Below are 27,690 nucleotides of genomic sequence, written 5' to 3'. Positions count from 1 at the left end.
ATAATGGTAAAGGATTCAATTCAACAAGAAGAGCTAACTTTCCTAAATATATATGCACATAACACAGGAGCACCCAGATTCATAAGGCAAGTTCTTAGAGACCTTCAAAGAGACTTAGACTCCCACACAATAATAGTGGTAGACTTTAACAGTCTATTGAAAGTGTTAATTAATTTTCAATACATAAAATTAACAAAGATATTCAGGACCTAAACCGAGTACTGGGCTCAAATGGACCTGATAAATATCTACAAAATTCTCCACCCAGAAACAACAGAATACACATTCTTCTCATCAGCCCATGGCACTTACTCTAAAATTGATCACATAATTGGAAATAAAACACTCCTCAGCAAAAGCAAAAGAACTGAAATTAAAAACGTCTCTTGTACTGCCGTGCAAATTCAAAATCAAGAGTAAGAAATTCACTCAAAACTATGCAATTCCATGGAAATCGAATAACCTGCTCCTGAATGACTTGTGGGTATATAATGTGATAACAGCAGGAATCAAGAAGTTCTTTGACACTAATGAGAACAAAGATATGACATACCAGAACCTCTGGGACACAGCTAAGGCAGAATTAAAAGGGAAATTTATAGCACTAAATGCCCACATTAAAAGTTATAAATATCTGGCCAGGTGTGGTGGCTCACGCCTGTAATCCCAGCACTTTGGGAGGCCGAACAGGGCAGGTCACAAGGTCAGGAGATCGAGATCATCCTGGCAAACACAGTGAAACCCCATCTCTACTAAAAATACAAAAAATTAGCCAGACGTGTTGGCGGGTGCCTGTAGTCCCAGCTACTCGGGAGGCTGAGGCAGGAGAATTGCTTGAACCCGGGAGGTGGAGGTTGCAGTGAGCTGAGATCACGTCACTGCACTCCAGCTTGGACAACAGAGAGAGACTCTGTCTCAAAAAAATCAAAAGTTAGAAAGATCTCAAGTTAACAACCTAGTATCAAAACTAAATATACTAGAGAACAAAAGCAAACAAACCCCGAAGCTAGCAGAAGACACAAAATAACCAAGACCACAGCTGAACTGAAGGTGTTGGAGACATGAAAAGCCCTTCAAAATATTAACGAATCCAGGAGCTGATTTTTTGAAAAAAAAAATTAATTAAATAGAGTGCTAGCTAGACTAATAAAGAAGAAAAATGATAAGATTCAAATAAACACAATCAGAAATGATAAGGGGGAATATTCCCACTGACCCCACAGAAATGCAAACATCAGAGAATATTATAAACACCTCTACGCACATAAACTAAAGAATCTAGAAGAAATGGAAATTAGCTGGGTGTGGTGGTAGGTGCCTGTAATCCCAGCTACTCGGGAGGCTGAAGCAGGAGAATTGCATGAACGAGGTTGCAGTGAGCAGAGATCGCACCATTGCACTCTATCCCAGGCGACAGTGCAAGACTTCATCAAAAAACAAAACAAAGCAAAACACAACACAACAAAACAAAAACAGAAAAAAAAAGAAAAGGAAAAAAAGGATAAGTTCCTGGAAACATACACCTTCCGAAGGCTGAACCAGAAAGAAATTGAATCCCTGAACAAGTCAATCATGAGTTCTGAAACTAAGGCAGTAATAAATAGCTTACCAGCCAAAAAAAGCCAAGGACCAAATGGATTCACAGCTTAATTCTACCAGAGGTACAAAGAAGGGCTGGTACTATTTCTTTTGAAACTATTTCCAAATAATTAGGAGGAGAGACTCCTCCCTAACTAATTCTATGATGCCAGCATCATCCCAATATCAAAACTTGGCAGAGATACAACAGCAACAAAAATTCAGGCCAATATCTTTGATGAACAATGATGCAAAAATCCTCAATAAAATACTGGCAAACAGAATCCAGCAGCACATTAGAAAGCTTATCCACTACAATCAAGTAGGCTTCACCCCAGGGATGCAAGGTTGATTCAACACATGCAAATCAATAAATGCAGTTAATCACATAGGCAGAACTAGAAAAAAACCACATGATTATCTCAATAAATGCAGAGAAAAGCTTTCAATAACATTGAATATCTCTTCATGTTAAAAACTATCAATAAACTAGGTACTGAAGGAGCATACCTCAAAATAATAAGAGCCATATATGACAAACCCACAGCCAACATTGTACTGAATGGGCCAAAGCTGGAAGCAGTCCTTTTCAAAACTGACACAAAATAAGGATTCTTCTCTCATCACTCTATTCAACATAGTATTGGAAGTGCTGGCCAGGGTAATCAGGAAAGACAAAAAAATAAAGCTCATTCAAATAAAAAGAGAGGAGGTCAAACTATTCCTGTTTGCAGATGACATGATTCTGTATCTAGGAAATTCCATTGTCAAAGCCCAAAAACTCCTTAAGCTGATAAGCAACTTCAGCAGTCTCAGGATACAAAGTCAATGTGCAAAAATTGCTAGCATTCCTGTACACCAACAACAGACAAGCCAAGAGCCAAGTCACAAATTAACACTCATTCACAATTACCACAAAATGAATAAAATACCTATGAATACAGCTAACTCAGGAGGTGAAAGATCTCTACAAGGAGAACTGCAAACCACTGCTCTGAGAAATCAGAGATGACATATTCAAATAGAAAAACATTCCATGCTCATGGATAGGAAGAATCAATATCATTAAAATGGCCATATTGCCCAAAGTAATTTATAGATTCAGTGCTATTCCTATTAAACTATCATTGGCATTCTTCACAGAATTTGAAAAATCTGTTTTAAAATTCATATGGATCCATAAAAGAGCCCATATAACCAAGGTAATCCTAAGCAAAAAGAACAAAGCTGGAGACATCAAACTATACTATGAGGCTACAGTAACCAAAACAGCATGGTACTGGTACAAGAACAGACATTGCAGTTTATTGTATATTATTGAATGACTTTGGCAACCCTACTGGCAAGAAACAATATTAAATTGAATACTTTCCCTTAACCAGCTTGCTTCTTTTTATTTTCTTTGTTGTGAGATGAGAAATAGTTTTGATTGTAGTATCTTTTAATTCAGAAAAATCGACAAAAAGATCATATGCTATGCCATTCATCTAAAGACAATGGCTTGGTATGAATTTGGTGTAGCCTGTTTGTGCTGTGCACTTCATATATTCATTTTTATAATATAGTTCACCTGTATATAATAACCTGAGTATTTTCCCACTTGTCAGAAACTTGTAGTTCTTGATGACTGCTAATGTATGGATAGCATCCCTTGTTTTTGCTGAATTGTGGCTTAGTTATTCACTTCTGGTTAATGGACATCTGGTTTTTAATATATCTGATTTATAAGTATTCTCTTTTTTCTTTTAATTTGTGTAGCTGAAAAGCCCTGATGAAGGCTTTGAAGGCAAATCTCTCTATGAAAGTTGGATTAAAAAAAGTCCTTCCTCAGAGTTCAGTGGCATGCCCAGGTAAACAAATGAATGAAGTTTCCACTGAATTCAGTGTGGGTTTGTTTTGAAAATAAAAACATATTTTCTTTCAATCATTAAGTGAAAGATTAAGTTTCAAAATGGTCTAAAATCTGATAAAGGAAAAGCATTCCTTTGGTTCACAAATAAAATATTACTGTGTGTTTTGTAGTTAAATCTGCAGGACATCAAAATGTGATTTCTCTTTAGAATATGTAATATATACATATGGAACATTTCAACAGATTATAAAGATTGGTCATTTCTTATATGAAATGCATGGGATGAGACGTGTTTTGGACTTTGGATTTTTTTAAGATTTTGAAATATTTGCATTATACTTACTGGTTGAACATCTGTAATCTGAAAATTCATAATCTGAAATGCTTCAGTTAGCATTTCCTTTCAGTGTCACATAGGTGCTTAAAAACTTTTGGATTTTGCAGCATTTTTTAAGATGTTCTATCTTTAATTTTTGTGAGTGAGTACGTAGTAGGCGTATTTATTTTTGGGGTGCATGAAATGTTTTGATACAGATTTTGGATTTTTGGATTAGGGATACTCAACCCATGCTAGAGATAATGGTGAAAAGTAATTCTCCTCATTTTTCTGTCACCTCATCACCTTGTAATTATCCTTTTTCTGAATATCATATAGTTAACAAATATTTTGCTTATCACAATAAAAATGCAAGCATCATTTCAACATTGGCTGTATCTTCACAAGCAAGGGAAGAAGAATAAATATCTCAGTACTCTGAATTTATCAATGTCAAAAGCAAAAATTATTTATATTATTAAGGGCAAAATTTATGTCCAAATTATCTGAACAATATTTGCTTTTCACTTTATTATGTACAACAAATAAAGATGATAAATGGAAAGAAATAATCTTAAGGAAAATGTTTTCCAACTTCAGAAACCTTTAACAAAATGTGACATAAAATAGTCATTCCTACACGAAATGGTCTCATAGAAGGAGTTATTTTGTGATCAAAATTAGTATTCTTTTCATGTTTTTGCTGCATGTCTAAAGCTGTATGTTTAAAAATACATTTATAATGGTAAGAATGGGGTTTAGTTTAATGGACATGTAATCTGTACTTAATGAACACATTACTTTGAAATAATTCTGTTGTTTTATCTCTAAAAGGATAAGCAAATTGGGATCTGGAAATGATTTTGAGGTGTTCTTCCAACGACTTGGAATTGCTTCAGGCAGAGCACGGTATACTAAAAATTGGGTAAGTGAATCTCAAATTATTCAAGATTATTTATGAATATGTTTTAACTAAACAAATAATTCTGACTCCAAAAAGTGACTCAAGCATTAGAGGAATAGAGAAATTTGAAAGCAGAGGGAGAAGTCTCAATGGTTGACAGTATCACTACTACATAGGATAACTCCTGTATCTTATATTCCAACCCTAAATTCAAGTGTCAGTTGGTATCAATATTCATGTCTGCAAATGTGAACTTCCGTGTACTCCCTTAAACGTATTTTCTGTTTCATTTGGTGGCACTGCATTCACTCAGTCATTTAAGTTGGAAATGTAGGAATTGTCTTTGATTTCACCCTCCTCCTTATTCAAAATTAATCAGTATCTCCCCATTATCATTCAAAATTAATCAGTGTATTTGGATTTCCATCTCTTACTATACCTCCAATTATTAAACAAATAACAAGTCATTAAACAAATGAAAAATGGTATATATATTAGTCTGTTTTACTGCTCCTAATAAAGACATACCCAAGACTGGGTCATTTACAAGGGAAATACGTTTAATTAACTCACAGTTTCATATGGCTGGGGAGGCCTCACAATCATGACTGAAGGTGAATGAAGAGCAAAGTTACATCTTACATGGCAGCAGGCAAGAGAGCATATGCAGGGGAACTTCTCTTTATAAAACCATCAGCTCGCATGAGACTTATTCACTATCACGAGAGCAGCGCAGGATGTCCATATTTATAAGTAATATTTTAATCCTGATACTTCTTCAATTTTAAATTTTATGTTGTAAAGAAAAATCATTCTCACAGTTATAAAAATGATAAGGAAGAACTCATTCAAAACTATTCCAATAAGAATATTGCAATAATAAGAGTCGAGCTCAACTCCAAATACAGAAAAGACATTTGGTGATTTAGAGTTGACATTAAGTTTCTGTAAGCCTTTCCTCATGGGCTATTCTTCCCAGACGGAAAATCTTCAATCTCCTGTCTGTGAGGTAGGAAGTTAGGCAGAGTTATATAGGAGGTGATAGTGAGGATAAATATTAATATTGTCTACATTTTACTACGAAAAAATTACAACAAAGAAAAGTCAAATGACCACCTGAAGTTTTTGGTAGTAAGTCCTGAAGCCTAGATTCAAACCCTGACAGGGTAATTCCAGAATCCCAGTCTCTTCAACACATCAGGACATAAAATGTCCTTTCATATTAATAATAAAAAATAAGCATCTTAAGATGATCAAAAGTGATAAACCAGCAATTCACAGTTTGAAAAGTCCTTCCTTCTACCTATACTTTTGGTTTTCCTGACACCTGTCTGGGCCTCCCTTCTCTCTCCTTAGTGAGATTTTGGATCCACTACCACACCCCTCACCACTCAGACTCTCCAGCCTTCAGCACACTGCTTGTCAATCATTTATCCATGGAATTTTAGTGATTAAACAATTTAGTGTCTTCTCCTATATAATATTGTGTAATACTTATGTACTTGCCTTTAACAATTTGTCTTCTTATTTTTACCCAAATGCAAGATTGTCTTGTCTTTTTTTTTCAGATTCTTAAAACATGAATCTAAGAATGCAATCTTCTGCATTCTTAGAGGCAAGCCTGTTTGGTCCCTTTCAAATAATTTTAAAATAATATTTGTTATATCATATACACATATTTTAATTGGTACAAGCCTGGAGTGTGTTTATGTATCATAATATTAGCCATTTAGGATGTAGCTTATTGAGATGCTTAAGTACTTTCCTTGATCCATCACTGACCAGTCTTACTAATACTAATCGTAAATATGGTGCTAATCATTTTTTTGCGAGCTATACTATAAGAGATATGTTTTGTTACTTTTTCTGTAGGAAACAAACAAATTCAGCGGCTATCCACTGTATCACAGTGTCTATGAAACATATGAGTTGGTGGAAAAGTTTTATGATCCGATGTTTAAATATCACCTCACTGTGGCCCAGGTTCGAGGAGGGATGGTGTTTGCGCTAGCCAATTCCATAGTGCTCCCTTTTGATTGTCAAGATTATGCTGTAGTTTTAAGAAAGTATGCTGACAAAATCTACAATATTTCTATGAAGCATCCACAGGAAATGAAGACATACAGTGTATCATTTGGTATGTTACCCTTCCTTTTTCAAATTCCTCATCTGTATGGTTCTATTAATCTCCTAAATATAATGGGCTATCTTAGGTCATTTATTATTTATTGCTATTTCAAGTGATCCAATATTCTGTTTATGTCTATAAATGTATTTTCCATTTTATGGATGCTCACATCTTATAATATAAAAATATAAATAACTTGTAAAACACAAAAGATGACGGCTTCTATATTGTTCCTTTTCTTGAACTATAGAACAGTGCCATTAGAAATTATGTTCTTTAAGCATTTGATGATCCCAATTTCTATTTCAGATTCACTTTTTTCTGCAGTAAAGAATTTTACAGAAATTGCTTCCAAGTTCAGTGAGAGACTCCAGGACTTTGACAAAAGCAAGTATGTTCTACATATATGTGCATATGTGTATATGTGTGTGTGTGTGTGTATATATATATATATATATATATATTTAAAAGGAAACTACATCACTGTTGCTGAACTAGCTTTGGGAATTTCTTGCTGTTTTCTTCTTTTAAAATTTGTTTTACTTTAAGTTCCTGGATACATGGGCAGAACGTGCAGGTTTGTTACATAGGTATACAAGTGCCGTTTCCTGCTGTTTTCTGTCTTTCCACTCTAGCACATCCTATGTAGGGCTGCCCTATCTCAAAAGACCTACTTTCAACATTCTGAGTGGCAATTGTGCTGCTCAGAAATGTCGGTCCCTCCCTCCTGCCATTTGATCGGTTACAAAATACTCTGCTTAATATTGAAGGTCCTCCACTGTGTGACCCCAGCTGTTTCCAGTTTTATTTCTTGTTTTTTCAGCATCTGTGCATCATAACTCAGCCAGACTATCTAGTTTTCAAAGCATGATTTCTTTCTATCTCTTTTGTTTTTGTCATTACCTCCACATAGAGCTCCTTATTTCCACTTCCATCTGGCAAAATTCTATTTATCCAGAATAGCAAATATGTGAAGCCATTAATTTTGGAAATGTTAAACATTTAGGATTAATTCTGCGTAAGATTACACAAGTACAACACAATTTGAACAAAATTTTAAGATGGAAGGAAAACACTTGGTGAGAATACTAAGGTAATTTTTTAAAAGTATAATTTTGAGGGCACAGATCTGTGTATTAAATATAGTATCATGATATAAATTTCAAATCCCCAGGAGCTGATGTAAAGACACATAAAAAGATCAGAGTAGATGATATAGAAATAGGCTCGGTGATATATAAGGAAGTATTAGTAATAAACGATGCAGCAAAAATCAATGGGGAAAGATTACTCAACCATAATATTATATAAACTACGTTAGTACCTGCTATAAAAGGAAACTCAGAATCGCACTTCACATTGTATGCTAACATAAACAATAGGTGTAAAGAATTATTTAGTAAAAATGGAAATTTCTTGAAAGACAGATGCCAAGTTTAGAAGCAATGGGGAAATGATGCAATCAGATTTGAGACCATTAAAATGGTTCAGAATATAAAAATTAATATTCAAAAGAAAAATTAAGAAAGTTGAAAACTTATTTTCTAGCAAAAGTGGAGAGTAATATATACATTATAAAAATATTTTTTGAAAATTAAACAGTCCAAAAGAACACACTGAAAATATCGGTAAGAAACAAGACAAATAATTATAAAAATGTTGTCAAAGATACACCTGTAAAGAAACATAGCAAAATATTGCAGTTCACTAATGCATAATTCAGAAATACAAATGAAAGTAATGTGATGTTATTTTTATAACACATGAATAACAATTTAAACCTTGATTGTGCCCATTGCTGTAGCTGGTACACTGAAGCATATGCTCTCCATGCTTTTCTGATAGCATTATGAATTATTTTAGCCTTTTTGAAAAAGATAGATACATATTGCTAATGTATTCAAGAGCTGTCACAGAGTCTTGTGCTTTGACATAGTATTTCCATTTCTTGAATTATTTCTTAGGAAAAAGTCTCAATTTTGGTAAAGAAAGACTGCCTGGAGAAAGATTTGAAGTATGAAATTATAATAGCAAGTAATTCAAAATAACCTAATGCCTAAGAGAAGGGAAATTACTAAAAAATTTGATATTCACCAATTTGAACATTTTATAATCCTTACAATGTATTATTAGAAATACAACATAATAGAAAATACTTAGAATAAAATATGATGTAAGCAAAAAGGACACATTGTTTAGCACACTCAGCTTCCCCTTCCTTTAGTATTTCTATATTTGTTTTATTTTCTCTAAGTGATAGTAAAGATCCACTCTGTTCCCTATGTGATATTTACAAATTTTGAAACACCTGAGCAGTTCTTTGCACATAATAATAGTAAATTCTGACTAAATTAAACTGAATGTTGAATTTCTCAACCAAAACTTTGAAATCTAAGGAAGAGACATGACTTCATCCTGCTTTTCTTGTATCACTTCTTGCCCCGTCAAAGAATATAAGATGTTAACACAGGATACAGAGAGAAGTGTGTGTCTGTGTGTGTGCGTGCGCACGCGCGCATTTACGTGTGTGTAGCCACATGAGTTTTTGTACTTGTAGCAATGCTTTGTGAATTTGATTCCGAAACCCATAGCATCTTATTGAAATTATCCTTCATTCGATTGTCTCAACTGTTTATCAGAGTTGCTAACAGGTATTCTGTGTTTCATTTACCTTTTACTATCACAGAATCTGAATTCATGATGCCAAATACATAAATGTTAAAAATAGCTCAAATCCAAATTATGGGGGTTTAAGTTGTTCCTATTTTCCTTTTGTCGGCAAGGTGCAGTTGAAAGAACAATATCGACCTCCTATTTCACTCTAAAACTTTCTGGTGTGAATTTAGGCAAGTTATTTAACTCATGATCCTTTGTTATCCCATCTACAAAATGGGGCTGTTACCCTACCCAACTTGCAGAATTGCTCTGAAGATTAAAAATCACATTTTGTATAAACATTCAGGACAGTAATTGGCACATAAAAAATGATCACTAAATGCTAACTGTTAGTAAAACTAAATTATGAAAAGCAAGAGGTAAATTAATGAATAAGATGATTCATGATTTCTTACTGTAATGATTTTTCTCATTAGTTAATTAAATTGTGAAATAATTGGTATATTAAATTCAGTAACTCATGGTTGAAGTATTCAGAGCTTGCTAATAAACTTTCAATTATATTGAATCATTCTTATTATAATAACAACCCCAACACTCCTTTTGGAATGTAAGTTCTGTAAAAGCGGGGAGTGTTTGATAAATAGGAGGTATCCAAATATTGTTGAAAGACTGAAGTAATCACTGTCTCTTGTGTTCATAATAGGTTTAGCTTTCAAAATAAAAGGAATATTGTTAGTTATCACTTGGTTTATTTATAATTTGCCAGGCATCTTACTAAACATTAGCAGGTCATCTTATTTTAATATTGGTATTACTTCAGTGAGTAGATTACTAGGATACCTAAGGTGAAGAAAATCTTGCCTATATTTGTATATCTGGGTTGATCAGTTAATTATTATGCCAAAGTAAATAAAAATCACTATCATTTTTCCATTTGCACATAGAGCTGTTTCTGTGCTTTTATAAGCCTGAGCAGCATAGTATTTTATAGGATTTTAAAAATGTGATAGCTGTGTATGTTATTGTTCTTAACTTGCATATTACAGAATGTTAAAATTTACAATTGACATTTGAACAGCAGTGAATTGAACTGCACAGGTCCACTTATATATGAATTTTTTTCAATTAATACAGTGAGCCCTCTCTATCCATAGATTTCACATTAGCAAGCAAATGCAGATGGAAAATCCAGTATTATTCACTGTAATCCCAGGTACTCAGGAAGCTGAGGCAGAGGAATTGCTTGAGCCCAGGAGTTTGAGGCTATAGTGAGCTATGATCAAGCTACTGCACTCCAGCCTGGGTGACAGAGCAAGACTCCATGTCTTAAGAAAACAAAATAAAATACAGTATTAAAGGACTAAAACCCATATATATGGAGGGCCAACTGTTCTTGTTATTTTTAAATATGGAAACATTTTTATTTTGCCAAATTAAATCTTTTATTTTCAAGCTTACATTTGAAAATATTAGCATTGCATACAGAAAATGATTTCATTAAAAATATCTAAAAGTAGGATGGACATAAATCTAGAACAAAAATATTTTAAGTGAGTAAATTCATTTATGTGGAAAAAATATCAACAATCATCTTTCTTTTAGCTTTGATATATTAGAACTTTTATCACAGAATGATGCTCACTCTACAAGCTCGAATCTGAGAACCTCAGACGTAGCTAATGAGAAACTAATGAAAAATATAAAGTAAGAGAATTATAGAAACTTAAAAAAAACTGTTACATTCCATTTGGACTACTAGCCATGTGTTCCATAAACATTTTCTATTTTATATATTTGCCTATCTCATTGTCTTAACAATGTGAAGACTAAGATGTGAAAAGGGGATTAAGCATGTGGTAAGAGTTATATCGGGGGCAGCTAACCCAAGGGAGATCAGATGTGGCTTCAGATTCCACATACACAGCTACATTTCCTCACTGAGGCAGACCAAGTTAATCTAGAAAGTCATATCAGACTCCAAGAATGCTGTACTTAAACCACTCTGAAAATCACTTGAAATGATATAATTTTAAGTAACTTTTAGACTTAAATCTGGATCATTATACCGAGAGATCAATTTAATTTGTTTGGTAGTTTGTTCATTTTCACCCTGTTAATTCCACAGAGGACTCGTTATTTACATTAGGTATATCTCCTAATGCTATCCCTCCCCCCTCACTCCACCCCATGACAGGCCCTGGTGTGTGATGTTCCCCACCCTGTGTCCAAGTGTTCTCATTGTTCCATTCCCAACTATGAGTGAGATAACTGGTGCAGCACACCAACATGGCACATGTATACATGTGTAACAAACCTGCACGTTGTGCACATGTACCCTCGAACTTAAAATATAATAATAAAAAAAAATTCCACAGAGGATGAGGGCCGACTTTTCATATACATGTGTCCTCCTTGCAGGACTTGAGTATGCACAAATTTTGGTGTAGAGGGTGGTCCTGAAACCAATCCCCGGAGATAACTAAATTCAGTTTTGTTCTGAAATGTTTATTTTCTGGGTAGAAACATATTTTCATGAAGTTATAATTATATTCATTTTCTTTCTCAGCCCAATATTATTAAGAATGATGAATGATCAACTCATGTTTCTGGAAAGAGCATTTATTGATCCATTAGGGTTACCAGACAGGCCTTTTTATAGGTAAGAAAAGAAAATATGACTCCTTTCTGTAATATCGCTTTTTCTTCCAATTGTTTTTATTTTTTTCACTGTGGAAAAAATATTGTAGCTGATTTCTTGCAAGCAAATAAAAAATTTCAAAATATATGTAGTAAGTGATAGTTGTATTGCTTCTTCATATAATGTAATATGATTTTTGCATATCTTTATTTTGAGTATCTTTGTTCTGATCATAAAAGAATATAAATTTATTTTAGAAAATATAGAAGATCCAGAAAGCCACGACAGAAAATAAAAATCTCCCCAATTTTATCAGAAAAATATAAAATCATTGTTATATTCTTGTATGTATAATTTTAGCTCCTTTTCTATTTTAAATATATTTTTACTTATGTATGCACACAACCCAAACATCTCTCTCTATATAATGTATATAATAAATATATATTTATTTATTCTTTTCCCTAATGTTGATATTTAGATATTTTATTTCCTCCTAAATCCTGACAGTTGGATTTTTTTCTGCCAAACATTGACTGTCCCCAGGTTGATCTTCTAAGTATTGCAGAATGAGATAGATCGTTGGACAGCCAGAAATGGCCCTTTCTTTCTAGGGATTATCAAAGGGTAGGGCTCGGGAGTAAGAGCATCTTCCAAGCAGGTTGACTGGATCAGATCACCAATGGCAGCATATTTTTATCCATCCCCCACCCGCTTTTTTTTTTCTAAGAGACAGGGCCCCACTCTGTCTCCCAGGCTAGAGTTCAGTTGTGCAATTGTAGCTCACTGCAGTCTCAGACTTTTGGGCTCAACCAATCTTCCTGCAGCAGCCTCCCAAGAAACTAGGACTACAGTCACATGCCACCATGCCCAGCTAATATTTGTACTTCCATTTGTAGCGATAGGGTGTCCCTACGTTGCCCAGGCTCATCTAGAACTCCTGGCCTCAAGCAATCCTCCCACCTTGGCCTCCCTAATATATGGGATTACAGGCATGAGCTACTGCTTCTGGCCTTATTTACATCTTTACTATGGAGTTTGTCCTTCTCTTCTGTGAGCTATTACATGAACTGTCATAGCCCATTCTATAAAACATTTTCTGCCTTGGTCACATGGAACATTACGAAATTGTTTTTGATAATTCTTCAAACTCTATATTAAGTATTCTAACATGGTAGTGTGACTTTTTAAAAAAAAAAAAAAAGACCAAAAAAAACACAATAGAGGGTTGGCTGATCACAAACAAGACTGTAGTGATTACAATTGTGCTATAATGTAGGGAGTAGCATGATATATTTAAAAATCAGCAGTTACTTGTCATGTGCCTTGAGACAAATCATTTAGCTACTTGATCTCTCAGACCTCAGTTTCCTCATCTGTGAAATACTAATATCAACTATGTAGAGTTTATTTCTAAACATCAGAAAAATTGTAAGTAAACATTAAATACCAGGAATAATTGCTGTGGTTACTATCATCATTGTTAGTTTTGTAGCACTGAACCACTTTATTTGTTTGAAATAAAAATATAATTAATTGCTATAGATTTCATGTAATAGTCTTCAGAGATGATTGAACTTGGAAGTTCAGTTGACAAGTGGCTTGTTCAAATTGTTATAGGAATATGCAGTCCAGGAATTGCAGAGTACTCTTGTGTTTCTCTTGTATATCATTTGGGCACCTAATAAACAGCAAACGATTTTTTCAACAGGCATGTCATCTATGCTCCAAGCAGCCACAACAAGTATGCAGGGGAGTCATTCCCAGGAATTTATGATGCTCTGTTTGATATTGAAAGCAAAGTGGACCCTTCCAAGGCCTGGGGAGAAGTGAAGAGACAGATTTCTGTTGCAGCCTTCACAGTGCAGGCAGCTGCAGAGACTTTGAGTGAAGTAGCCTAAGAGGATTCTTTAGAGAATCTGTATTGAATTTGTGTGGTATGTCACTCAGAAAGAACCATAATGGGTATATTGATAAATTTTAAAATTGGTATATTTGAAATAAAGTTGAATATTATATATATAGTTATGTGAGTGTTTATATATGTGTGTGTTTATATTGTTTATCTTCTCCCTATGGATTAAAAATAAATTAAATTTCATAATTATAAGAGGTTATTCTGAAGTGGAAAAATTTAACTCAGTATTAAATCTAAGGAGAATGGCCTAATATAGTATAACTCTCATCTGGCATTACCAGGGAATCAAGTCTAATCTATTCATGTCACTTCACACAGAAGAAAACATCAGTATGTCAGAGAGCACACTGGGGAATATGCACAAGACTATTCCAAGCCAGAAGCCTCACGGCCGGCCTGGCAACCCCGGGCTGAGAGGATCACTATCTCAGCACATACTTGGGAAATGGATCAAATTACACGTTAGTAAATGTTATCACTCTATAGCATAAGAAATAATTATTTTTTATTTATATAAAAGGCTATAGTATAGCATATATGTATAGAAATTAAATGAACATTTGTGAACCTAATAGTGATATGAAAATAACATTTCCAATATCTTTGGATGCCCCATGTACTAATGACAGTTATGCTTTTGCATTTTCTTGAATTTTATGTTTATTTATCTTTCCTCTGTCATTATTTATAATTTTATCACACATGGCTGTATCCTTTACATGTTTTGGCATTATGTATTTTTGAACTTTTTATAAAGACAATCACACCATGTGTATTTTTCAGGGACTTGATTTTTTTCATTGGCTTTTAAGGGTTCAAATATATTATCACTGTGGCTGTAGTTTGCAGTACTTTGCTGATATAGAGCATACATTCACATGAGAGTAAGATTCAGGGTCCATCAAGACAGAGAAAACATACAGTAATGTGAATAGGGAAAGTTAATATAAAGAATTATTAATTGTTACAGCATTGGAACAATGAAATATTGTCTAGTAATATCTAAAGAGAAGTCTCCAGAATATGTGATGAGCAGATATAAGGAATTGCTCTTGTCTCCATGGTGAATTTGGAGCAGCCAATGAAGAGTCCCCTCACACTGTGGCCTCGCTCAATGTTAAGAAGTCACAGTAGTGTTGCCCTTGAAGAATCTGCTTCAAATTAACACTTCAAAACTCCCCAGAAACTTGTCTTCTGGGCCACTTTGTAAAGCTGTTTATGAAGAAATGTCAAGCCAGAGGGGCTCTACTACAAATTTGGCAAAGGACAGTTTCAGGAGAAGCTCTTGGCCGCTGGGTTCTCCTGGCCACCATGAACTTCAGGAAGTGGGTGCCATAGCAGCAGCCTGAACTACAGAATATGGGCACTGGTGTAGCTCTGTATGCCCTCCATGTCAGATGCCGGAGATGTCATTTGCATTGCCAGAGTTTGCCAAGGGTGCACACAGAAAGCAGATTGGAAAGCACCTTCTTGGAACATCTCTCCAATGCCTTCTACTCACAAAGTTTAACATCATAACACGTGACAAAGAAGAACTATTTAATGGGCCCAGATCTATTTATGAAGACAATCAAGAAGGAGTTTGGAGTGGATAGCCCAAATTTGGATAACTGGTGAATAATAAAATGTATTTATTCATTTTCTGCTGGTGTATATTTGGAATGTTTTCTATATTTTGCTTCTGTGAGCATGTATCCTAATGCAAATATTCAAGAGATTCTCTTTCCTGGCAGTATATACCTATAGGTTGAATGTCTGTGTTGTAAAGTTTGTGCATCTTCAATTTTACAATGCCAAGCTGTTTCAAAGTGATTTTATTTATTTGTATTCCCACTGGCAAAGTAATCACGTTATTCAAGATAAAAAACAAGTACGGAAGACTGTGACATGTTAAAGAAATACAAAGAACTCAATGTTTCTAGAATCCAAGGGATTTGTGGGAAGAACAATCCATACATTGAGCATCAAATACATCACATGGGGCGTAGAAGACATCCAGAGGAGTGTAACTACTTTCCTATAGTTTATCAAAAGCCCATAATAAGGTTAAGCAGGATAGAGATATGGGCTTATTTGCATTTCAGAAAGCATTCTGGCCTAGATGGATTAGAAGGGCATCAACCCACCAGAAGATAAGAGCTTTTTTTTTTTTTTTTTTTTTTTTTAAATACAGGGTCTCACTCTGTCATCCAGGCTGGGGTCAGTGGCACAATCCCAGCTCAACGTAACCTCTGCTTCCTGGCCTCAGGCGATCCTTCAGCATCAGATTCCCAAGTAGCTGAGATTACAGGTGTGCACCAGCATGCCTGGCTAATTTTTGTATTTTTTGTAGAGATGGGGTTTTACCATGCATCCCAGGATGGTCAATAACTCTCCGGCTCAAGGTATCAACCTTCCTTGGCCTCCCAAAGTGGTAGGATTACAGGCAGGAGCCACCATGCCAGGTCCCAAAATCTTTTCTCATGACAACAGTTGCCATGTAGACTTTATCCCCAGAAAAGATAAGACTACCCTCATCCTTCAGGTCTCAGCTTACATGCCATCTCTTCTAGGAATACTTCCAGAATGACTGCCCCTTCCCTTATATTCCTTACTAGACCATAAGCTCCTTAGAGACTGAGTCTTGTTTTTTATTTTCACTTCAATCTCTATCAGTATGGAGAGTCCATAGATGGCACTCATTTTGTGAGTAATCAGAGTAGCGTGCATATGAGACTTTCTGAGACATTCTGTGCTTTGAAAATAAAAGCTGCACTGCACACTAGGATTTCCACAATGCCTTTGTTACAGGGTTTGGCTGAGCATGCTAACAGGCTTTTTGTCATGTCAATGTTAGAGAGTTGGACAATACTGTAGATGTAGGATAAGGTGAATATTATTATTCTAAAAAATGGACCGAAACCTACATAATAATTGAAAGCTTTGTCAACTTTCAATCAGTTCTGCAAGCATGCAATAAGCATCTCCCCAAAATATTATATGTAATTTGGTGGCTTAGGAACAAACTTTGGCAACATATTTAATGTCACTGTCATTTGTAAGAGGTAGTGCAATGATAGGAACACAATTGTTTTTGTTTTGAGACAAGGTCTTGCTCTGTCACCCAGGCTGGAGTGCGTTGGTGTGATCTTGGCTCACTGCAACCTCTGCCTCCTGGTTTCCAGTGATTCTCCTGCCTCAGCCTCCTGAGTAGCTGGAATTACAGGCACCTGCCGCCATGCCCAGCTAATTTTTTGGTATTTTTAAGTAGAGACAGGCTTTCACTAGGTTGGCAAGGCTGATCTCGAACTCCTGACCTCAGGTGATCCACCTGCCTCCACCTCCCAAAGTGCTGGGATTACAGGTGAGAGCCACCTCTCCTGACCAGGAACAGAGTTTTTAGAGACAGACTGCCTGGGGTCCAACCCTAGTTCTCCCACTTATTTACAGTATTGCTATGGGCAAATTATTAAAGCTTTCTGTTATTAAGAAAGTCAATGGTAGCTTGATGGAGATAGCATTGAATCTATAAATTACTTTGGGCAGTATGACCATTTTCATGATATTGAGTCTTCCTATCCATGAGCATGGGATGTTTTTCCATTTGTTTGTGTCCTCTCTTACTTCCTTAAGCAGTGGTTTGTAGTTTTCCTTGAAGAGGTCCTTCACATCCCTTGTAAGTTGCATCCCCAGGTATTTTATTCTCTTTGTAGCAATTGTGAATGGGAGTTTACTCATGATTTGGCTCTCTGTTTGTCTATTATTGGTGTATAAGAATGCTTGTGATTTTTGCACATTGATTTTTTATCCTCACACTTTGCTGAAGTTGCTTATCAGCTTAAGGAGATTTGGGGCTGAGATGATGGGGTTTTCTAACTATACAATCACATCATCTACAAACAGGGACAATTTTACTTCCTGTCTTCCTATTTGAATGTCCTTTCTTTCTTTCTTTTGTCTGATTGCCCTGGCCAGAACTTCCAATACTATGATGAATTGGAGTGGTGAGAGAGGTCATCCTTGTGTCGATTTTCAAAGGGAATGCTTCAGGTTTTGCCCATTCAGTATGATATTGTCTGTGGGTTTGTGATAAATAGCTCTTATTATTTTGAGTTACCTTCCATCAATACCTAGTTTATTGGGTGTTTTTAGCATGAAGGGTGTTGAATTTTATCAAAAGCCTTTTCTGCATCTATTGAGATAATCATGTAATTTTTGTCATTGGTTCTGTTTATGTGATATGTTATGTTTATTGATTTGCGTGTGTTGAACCAGTCTTGGATCCCAGGGATGAAGCCGACTTGATCATTGTGGATAAGCCTTTTAATGTGCTGCTGGATTTGGTTTGCCAGTATTTTATTGAGGATTTTGGCATTGATGTTCATCAGGGATATTGGCCTGAAATTTTCATTTTTTGTTGTGTATCTGCCAGGTTTTGGTATCAGGATGATGTTGGCCTCATAAAATGAGTTAGGGAGGAGTCTCTGTTTTTCTGTTGTTTGGAATAGTTTTAGAAGGAATGGTACCAACTCCTCTTTGTACCTCTGATAGAATTCGGATGTGAATCTATCTGGTCCTGGGCTTTTTTTGGTTGGTAGGCTATTAATTACTGCCTCAACTTCAGAACTTTTTACTGGTCTATTCAGGATTCCACTTCTTCTTGGTTTAGTCTTGGGAGGGTGTATGTGTCCAGGAATTTATCAATTTCTTCTAGATTTTCTAGTTTATTTGTGTAGAGGTGTTTACAGTACTCTCTGATGGTAGTTTGTATTTCTGTTTGATCAGTGGTGATATCCCCTTTATCATTTTTTATTGTGTCTATTTGATTCTTCTCTCTTTTCTTCTTTATTAGTCTGGCTAGCAGTCTATCTACTTTGTTAATCTTTTCAGAAAACAGCCCTTAGATTCATTGATGTTTTGAAGGGTTTTTCATGTCTCTATCTCCTTCAGTTCTGCTCTGATCTTAGTTACTTCTTATCTTCTGCTAGCTTTTGAATTTATTTGCTCTTGCTTCTCTAGGTCTTTTAATTGTGATGTTAGGATATCGATTTTAGATCTTTTCTGCTTTCTCATATGGCCAATTAGTGCTATAAATTTCCCTCTAAACACTGCTTTAGCTGTGTCCCAGAGATTCTGGTACATTGTGTCTTTGTTCTCACTGGTTTCAAATAACTTATTTATTTCTGTCTTAATTTTGTTGCTTACCCAGTAGTCATTCAGGAGCAGGTTGTTCAGTTTCTATGTAGTTGTGCAGTTTTGAGTGAGCTTCTTAATCCCAAATTCTAATTTGATTGCACTGTGGTCTGAGACACAGTTTGTCATGATTTCCATTCTTTTGCATTTGCTCAAGAGTGTTTTACTTCCAATTATGTGGTCAATTTTGGAATAAGTGCAATGCAGTACTGAGAAGAATGTATATTCTGTTGATTTGGGGTGGAGAGTTCTGTAGATGTCTTTTAGGTCCACTTGGTCCAGAATTGAGTTCAAGTCCTGAATATCCTTGTTAATTTTCTGTCTCACTGATCTGTCTAATATTGACAGTGGGGTGTTAAAGTCTTCCATTATTTTTGTGTGGGAGTTTAAGTCTCTTTTTAGGTCTCTAAGAACTTGCTTTATGAATCTGGGTTATCCTGTATTGGGTGCCTATATATTTAGGATAGTTAGCTCTTCATGTTGCATTGATCCCTTTACCATTATGTAATGCCCTTCTTGGTCTTTTTTGATCTTGTTAGTTTAAACTCTGTTTTATCAGAGACTAGGATTGCATCCCCTGCTATTTTTTTGCTTTCCATTTGCTTGGTAAATCTTTCTCCATCCCTTTATTTGGAGCCTATGTGTGTCTTTGCACTTGAGATGGGTTTCCTGAATACAGCACACCAATGAGTCTTGACTCTTTATCCAATTTGCCAGTCTGTGTCTTTTAATTGGGGCATTTAGGCTGTTTACATTTAAAGTTAATATTGTTATGTGTGAATTTGATCCTGTCATTATAATGCTAGCTAGTTATTTTGCTCATTAGTTGATGTGGTTTCTTCATATTGTTGATGGTCTTTATAATTTGGCATGTTTTTGCAGTGGCTGACACTGGTTTTTCCTTTCCATATTTAGTGCTTCCTTCAGGATCTCTTGAAAGGCAGACTTGGTAGTGACAAAATCCCTCACCATTTGCTTGTCTGTAAAGGATTTTATTTCTCCTTCACTTATGAAGCTTGTTTGGCTGGATAAGAAATTCTCGGTTGAAAATTCTTTTCTTTAAAAATGTTGAATATTGGCCCCCACTCTCTTCTGGCTTGCTGGGTTTCTGCAGAGAGATCCACTGTTAGTCTGATAGGCTTCCCTTTGTGGGTAGCCCGACCTTTCTCTCTGCTGCGTTAACATTTTTTTCCTTCATTTCGACCTTAGTGAATCTGATGATTATGTGTCTTGGGTCTGCTCTTCTTGAGGAGTATCTTTGTGGTATTCTCTGTATTTCCTGAATTTGAATGTTGGCCTGTCTTGCTAGGTTGGGGAAGTTCTCCTGAATAATATCCTGAAGTGTGTTTTCCAACTTGCTTGTATATCCCCCCATTACTTTCAGGTACACCAATCAAACATAAGTTTGGTCTTTTCACATAGTACCATATTTATTGGAGGCTTTGTTCGTTCCCTTTTATTCTTTTTACTCTAATCTTGTCTTCACACTTTATTTCATTATGTTGATCTTCAATCTCTGATATCCTTTCTTCCGCTTGATTGATTCAGCTATTGATACTTGTGAATGCTTCATGAAGTTCTTGTGCTGTGTATTCAGCTATATCAGGTCATTTATGTTCTTCTCTAAGCTGGTTATTCTAGTTAGCAGTTCCTCTAACCTTTTATCAAGGTTCTTAGCTTCCTTGCATTGGCTTAGAACATGCTCCTTTAGCCCAGAAGAGTTTGTTATTACCCACCCTCTGAAGCCTACTTCTGTCAATTCTTCAAACTCATTCTCCATCCAGTTTTGTTCCCTTGCTGGCGAGGAGTTGTGATTCTTTGGAGGAGAAGAGATGTTCTGATTTTCAGAATTTTCAGCCTGTTTGAACTGGTTTGAATCTTTGGTCTTTGATGTTGGTGACCTTCGGATGGGGTTTTTGTGTGGTCATCCATTTTGTTGATGTTGATGCTATTGCATTCTGTTTGTCAGTTTTCCTTCTAACAGTCAGGGCCCTCTTTCACAGGTCTGCTGAAGAATGCATACTTTTTTCCCTTAGAAATAAAAAATATGCAAGTCAGGGTGCAGTGACTCACACCTGTAATCTCGGCATTTTGGGAGGCTGAGGCGGGAGGATAACTTGAATTCAGGAGTTTGAGAGTAGCCTGGCCAAGAGGGTGAAACTCCATCTCTACTAAAAATACAAAAATTAGCCAGGTGTGGTGGGACAGGCTTGTAATCCTAGCTACTTGAGAGAGGCTGAGACGGGAGAATCACTTGAATCTGGGAGGTGGAGGTTGCAGTGAGCTGATATCCTGCCAGTGTGCTCCAGCATGGGCAACAGAACAAGACTCCGTCTCAAAAAAACAAAAACAAAACAAAACAAAAAACCCATAAGATGAATTAATTTAAATATTTCTAGGCTTATGAGCTTTCCAAGCAGGTCACCTTGATGTGCCAAGTTGATAAAAGTTATGTAATTAATTTCAGTTTCCTTTTCAGGTATAATATCTATAATTGCTTTGAAATATATAAACTCACATGATTTTTATTTCCTTTTTTCCTTCCTTGTGTATGAAAATTGTGAATTTCTAGAAGGAAAGTTCTAGATATCATGCAGTTTTATCCATGGCCTGATGTTTAAAACTTAATTGGAAATCTGTGTTGCAGAATGTGAAAAGTGCTATGATGTTTGTAACTTTAAGTTGTAGCCTTGGTCATTAAAGTACTCAATAGAAATTCAGAAACTTGTCATGGTTGTGGAAAGGTGACATTGGTGACCACACTGAATACCAGGAATGAGAGGGTTTTCTGCACTCTGCACCACAAGTAAGAATTTTTATTATGTCTAGTTATTTACTTTAAAACTGTAATTTATTAGATGGCAGAAGTTGTCATTTTAACTTGGAGTTTATTTCCAAATATGGATGACCTTTGAAGAGTAAATCTGATATGATTGTGGAATATATTGCTCTTCTGTTCCCAGTGTTGGATACCGTTTATATTAAGGTTGCCTAAGTGCAAGAGCATTGATGCTAAAAAGGAGAGAGGTAAATTTTTAATGCTAAAGTTTGCAGCCTACCAAAGATTGATGAAACACTAATCAATTATTTTGTATTAGGGATTGATAGGATGGGGTTTTCTAATATAATAAAATAAAGCGTTGTAGGTGACTAATTTTAGGTCTCTGATTTTGGAGACTAATTTTAGTGTCTGCGTGTGCATAATCATTTTTCTCAGGTTGATCTGTCCACAGGTGGCAAGAACTTTTCTATGCACATGTGCAGATGAAAAAATGGGCAAAGTGTAAGAACTGCTTCCTAGTGTCAGCTCATATAGCATGTGCACGTTTCTCCAGAATGGCATTTTTCTGTTGATATTTTGTTTGTATCTGTGAACTTCTAATAAGAAAGGGATGATTTTCTTAATCTTCATACATGTGCCAAAACAATCTCAATCATACTGTGTAGGATGTTAAATAATATGTCTATTATAGTATTTCTTAATCTAGAAAAATGTTCATTGACTTTATGAGAAGTGAAGAATTAAGTTTCTTAACTACTTGATTTCACCCATACATGGAATACACTTTTTTCTCATCTTCCCAGGGTAATTTACAAATTTTTAAATTGTATGAACATTCTATAAATTATTTTCTGTATGTAAAATTAAATAGCTGAGCATTGAGACGTGGTATGATTATATCTTCTTTTTCTTACCATTGTTTTGTTTTTCCTTGGAGTTAAATTTTATTTTTCCAGCTTTCAGCAACCATATCAAAAAGTCATACTCAAATTCTCTATACTAAAATACCTTCTCAAGATTTACATACACATTCGTCAGTCCCTCAAATTCATCTACAAGTTTTTTTAATCTCTGGGGTTTAGAAGTGGTTACAGTGTCCCCCATTTTTGGAGCTGGGTGCTTTGCCTTGTTGGTTCTCCTCACCTTTCTGATAATAGTGTTAGCAGCCCATTCATTAACATCTTCTGAACCACCTGAATTAGACTCTGTCTCTTTTTTTGTTGCTGCTAATATCATTTTTTAAAAAGCTCAGTAGTTATTCACCTAATTTCTCAATTTTATTTTTTAAATATTTTATTGAAGTTTTAATTTTGTAATGGTATTTCAATTTACAAAATAAATATTTTATTTAAGTGTTCTTTAAAAATTTTTCTTGTTATTTTTTCCTACTATTTTCACTATTATCATAACTTTGGAAAGTTATATAAACTTTTGACGGGAAGCTAGGACAACTATGTAATGGAATAATAATGATAAACCCACCCAATAGAGTTGAGAGGAAGAAACTTGGGTAAATGTCCAACATTTGTGTATTATTTTTATAAGGTTGCCATAATAAATGACTACTGAGGAGTTTAAAACAATAATTTACTATCTCACAATTCTGAAAATCTGAAATTTAATTTAAGAGTTTGACAGAGTTGGTTCTCTCTGGAGGCTCTGAGGGGAGATCCACCTTCTTCCTCTCTGCTGGCTTCTGTTGGCTGACAGCAACCCTTGGCTTTCATTGACTTGTGGCAGCATAGATCCAATCTCTTCCTCCCTCTGTCTTTCCCTGGATGTCTCTGTCTCAAATCTTCCTCTTGTTTTTTCTATAATGATAACAGGCACTGGACTTATGTTTCACCCTAAATCCAGAATGATCTGTTTTGGAGGTTATCAAGTGAATTACATCTGCAAAGATCCTATTTTCAGAAGTCCATTTTCACAGGTATCAGGGGTTAGGACTTAGACATCTATTTTGGAGGGCCATTCTTCAACTCTTACAATCTGAAAAAATGCCTGGCCCGTAGGATCCACACAATTAAAAAACAAAAACAACAAAAAAAATGAAAAAAAAAACAAAACTGTGTTTCCATTTCCATGATTTTACACACATCATCCTACCTTTTAGAATTGGAAACACAGTAATTCATCCTTACTAGTTTCAGATTCTAAATATTTCAGATCTCTTTTCTAATGTCAATTTTGTGTGATTTCTCCTTTTTCTGAGTTAGAATACATCTTACATACACATATTTTTATTTTTCATAAGTATCACTTACATAGTAGTTGCAAGTTGATGGCAACTTTTTACCCCTGAAGCATTTGAGAGTAAGCTGTGACCATAAACAAAATGTAGGGAATTTATTTCTTCATTTTTCTACCTTCTTATGTGAATATTACTTTTTCCTTAAAACCAAACTTAATATAACAGAAATAATAATTATTTTAATTTTTCTTAGGAAATCGATGAGGTAGTATTTTTTCTGAGTTTTGAAATGAAAAATTCTGTAACTTTCAAGTTGACTCTTCAATCTTCTGCACTCATCAACTTCAAATCTTTTTTTTTGCCATTTTGTTTTTTATTCATATTTTAATTTATTATAGGAGAATTTTTCAAAAGCCATTTCTAAGTCTAATATCTTTGCTATTTTCACTTCTCTCTCAAATATGAACTTAAATTATGTTCTTAATTTTTTAGATTATTTTATTTTTCTGATATATCATTTATCTGAAGTTATAATTATTGAGTTATTTCCTCTTCTGGTAAACATTTTAATGCCATTCAAAAGCTGGATACTTTTATATTCTACTGAGAATTAAAAATACTAAAATATATTTCTTAGATATTCCAAAGTTTATTCTCTAAAGTTCACCTTCCTTTTGACTCTTTGCCTTATGTTGTCTCTCCCTTCTGCATATTTTTTTTTCCTGAAGGCCTATGTTATGTTCTTCTTATTAGCCCACTCTTCAGGCAAGATCTAGATTTATTAAACATTTTATTTGTTTGTATTTAATTTGACTTGTGTGAAGCATAGTCTTAGAAGGTTATCCTAAAAATGCTATATTGAAAGAGTTAGGTTAGTTCAGGAAATGATCTGAGGAAATAAGTTTCAAAGACATTAGACTAGAAAAGACAAGATTAGTAAAGATATCATAGCTCTTAGTTCTTTATACGTTTAAGTACTAATAAATGACATATATAATAGAGGAATTTTCTGTAAGATACAAAACACTGTGACTTAAATAGAACATTTCCAATTTTATGAAACACCTGCCATATGAAGGGAAAAAAGCATGCATTCTCATTCACAGGGTCCTGAAGAATCTCTAAGTCAGTCTTTTATTGAAGGTTCATGTTCTACCCACAAGGAAAACAACAGCTGGATGCGTGTCTGGAGGAGCTCCTGGGCTTGTCTCTTCGCACCTTCAGAGCAATAGAGATGGAAAGTCTTGTCCTTTTTAGTCATTTTTTTTTTACCACCCTTTTCCAGCATCTTTTTCTTATGGCAAGCCTCTTGATTGAGTGGCCTGGCGTTTGTCTTATTCAGCTATATTTGTGACAGGCTCTGGTAAGACTTGGCAGAAGCTGGGCTGGGATGGAAGGGGAGGATTTTGCATATTGTACATGTAGTATATGAAAGACAAAGAAATTTTAATTCAGAAGTAGGCAACTTTTCATTTATATTGTGAATGGTAAATTATTTATATAAACAACATATCACAAATGGGGTGATTTTTCTTAAACCGCGGAAAAAGAAGAACTTTCATTGTCCTTCTCCTCAGAAATACATAATAACATACATAGCAAGAATTTCAGAAACAATACCCTCTGAAATGTACCCTCCGAGTTGTGAGAGTAAAGACATTTGAGTTCCTGCTGAGGTGTCTGCATAACTGGGACATTATCAATGACTCAAACACCTGGAAATGGCATTACCTAAAAACCAAGACTATTGGTCCTAAGAGGAACTCCTAAGGTTTCTGGAAGGCATGAATATTAACTTTCCATCTAATGAAATCCAGCATTTCAAAATAACCCAGTTAATGCTGGATTGAGAAAAAATAGCTTTGAAAGATTTTACTGGAGTAATGTGCATATTCAAGTGGCTAGAAATTTCCTATGTGTTCAACAAGTATCACTCTGACAGAATGAATCCTAGAGACTAAGAAACATATTAACAATTCCTAAAAGTAAAAAAAAACCCCAAAATAAATAAAACCAAAAACACCCATCAGCACGTCTCCAAGAAGCTCTTAAGTACTTGTTTCCCATAACCCTACAATGTATTCTAAGTAACCAGGAGCTGACCAATGTTCTGAAGCTCCCAGAGAAGTGGTAGTTGAAATGTATTCAAGATTTCTATGACAAACAGGAGTTTGAGGAAAAACTGTTCTCAACTCAGTGAAGACCCCCCGATCTAGTTCAGAACTCCAAGAACTCTGTTGTGCCCAAGAAGCACCAATCCAAAACGTCCCCTCATCCCAATAAAGCCTCAGAAAATGTGCAACTGAGATCTCAACCAGAAAACTATGACTCTTCCCTAAAGATACAATTCCATGGAGAGCCCAAGAAGCCCCTCATGAATGGATTCCAAAAGTATCATCAAGATTCGTGATTCAGTAAGAAGCTGCAACAGGTGCCATTGAGTAAGACCATGGTAGAGATTGGCAGATACCATCAGTATATTCTGCAGAGCCTTAAGGAACATAAGAGCCAGGCTGAGGAGTTGCTGAAATACTGCAAGGTAGACCTGAATCTCTGGCTCGATTGTCTGTCTCAAAAAAATTATGCTGCATAGACAGTCTACTTCTAATTAGCACAAGAGCATGGGTATCACAGGAGGCCCAAACACCAAGTTCGATAGAAAGATCTGCCATCCCATCAGAATGGAGTCTGAAAGAAGAATTTGCAGAGGAGCAGAGGCTGCTGGCTCCAGGAATAAATTCATTAGAAACCACTTGGGTCAAGTATAATTCCTCATAGGGATTAGGAAAACAAGAAGGAAGATGGAAAGAGGATGAAAGTAGTAACTACTCCGACTCTAGCAGTGGGAGTGAAGATGAAGATGGCTAGTCTGAGGGCAGCAGCTCTAGCTCAGTTCCTCAGGGGACTCCTGACTCAGGCTCAACCTGAACCTGGTTAATACCCTAAAAGGTTGGACAGTTCTTCCAAGCCAAAAGTCCATCCATGTTATCTATGTCAAAGGGAGGGGACCCTCCTCCTGCTCCTTTTTACTTCCTTGATTTTTCCCTTCCCTCCTTTCTCCCCCTCCTCCTCTGTACAAAGTGGGACAGGTTATAAACAAGGAACCTGATGCAGTGCACTACTCTCTATATTAGGTCCATAAACCCAGGAAGTGGGGACCAACCATAGAGAACAAATATTAGTATTAGCCAGTATTGCCTTCCCACCCATATACACAACTAGCCAGAGAGAGAGAGAGTTCATGGAATTGAGGTTTTTGGAATAAACAATGAGAAGATTGGGCTATGGGGTATTAGACTGAGTATTCCAGAAGTAACAAGTTTTTCTTTCCTTATTTTCTGCCAGCAAGAGGTGGCAGGGGGACACTGAGTCTGTAATCTTTACCTTCTTTGTGAAGTGTTCCTCAGGACTCCTGTGCTGAATGTAGAGTGAAGAGTAGCTGGTGGGAGTTAGGGAAGATGCCTTAAGAACGTTGCCAGACTCCTGCCGTCACTCTCCCCACTCCCTGAAGTAAGGACTTGGCCATTCCCATGCTTGAGTGTGGGCAGAGTGATGTAGGGGGCAATATTTTTACATGTATATCTGATTCAGC

At 35.6% G+C, this 27,690-nt stretch overlaps 1 protein-coding gene across 7 annotated transcripts in view; it reads left to right on the top strand.

The window, feature by feature from the left end:
- The window catches only part of FOLH1B (folate hydrolase 1B), a 64,605-nt gene extending 50,548 nt beyond the window's left edge, over positions 1–14,057 (top strand). For 4 of the 7 annotated variants that reach the window (XM_003254485.3, XM_003254489.3, XM_012502782.2 and 1 more), the window contains 6 exons: positions 3,337–3,428; positions 4,581–4,671; positions 6,523–6,787; positions 7,088–7,169; positions 11,964–12,056; positions 13,747–14,057. In XM_003254485.3, the coding sequence (XP_003254533.2) occupies positions 3,337–3,428; positions 4,581–4,671; positions 6,523–6,787; positions 7,088–7,169; positions 11,964–12,056; positions 13,747–13,936 (813 nt within the window). In that variant the 3' untranslated portion in view covers positions 13,937–14,057. The remainder of the gene's footprint in view (positions 1–3,336; positions 3,429–4,580; positions 4,672–6,522; positions 6,788–7,087; positions 7,170–11,963; positions 12,057–13,746) is intronic. The other 3 variants (XM_003254486.2, XM_012502794.2, XM_030829351.1) reach the window with 2 other exon arrangements.
- The last annotated feature ends 13,633 nt before the right edge of the window (positions 14,058–27,690 follow it).

This window comes from Nomascus leucogenys, chromosome 15 (genome assembly GCF_006542625.1).
Source record: "Nomascus leucogenys isolate Asia chromosome 15, Asia_NLE_v1, whole genome shotgun sequence".
In the NCBI taxonomy this organism is placed as follows: domain Eukaryota; kingdom Metazoa; phylum Chordata; class Mammalia; order Primates; family Hylobatidae; genus Nomascus; species Nomascus leucogenys.
This window is presented reverse-complemented; position numbering and strand designations above follow the sequence as displayed.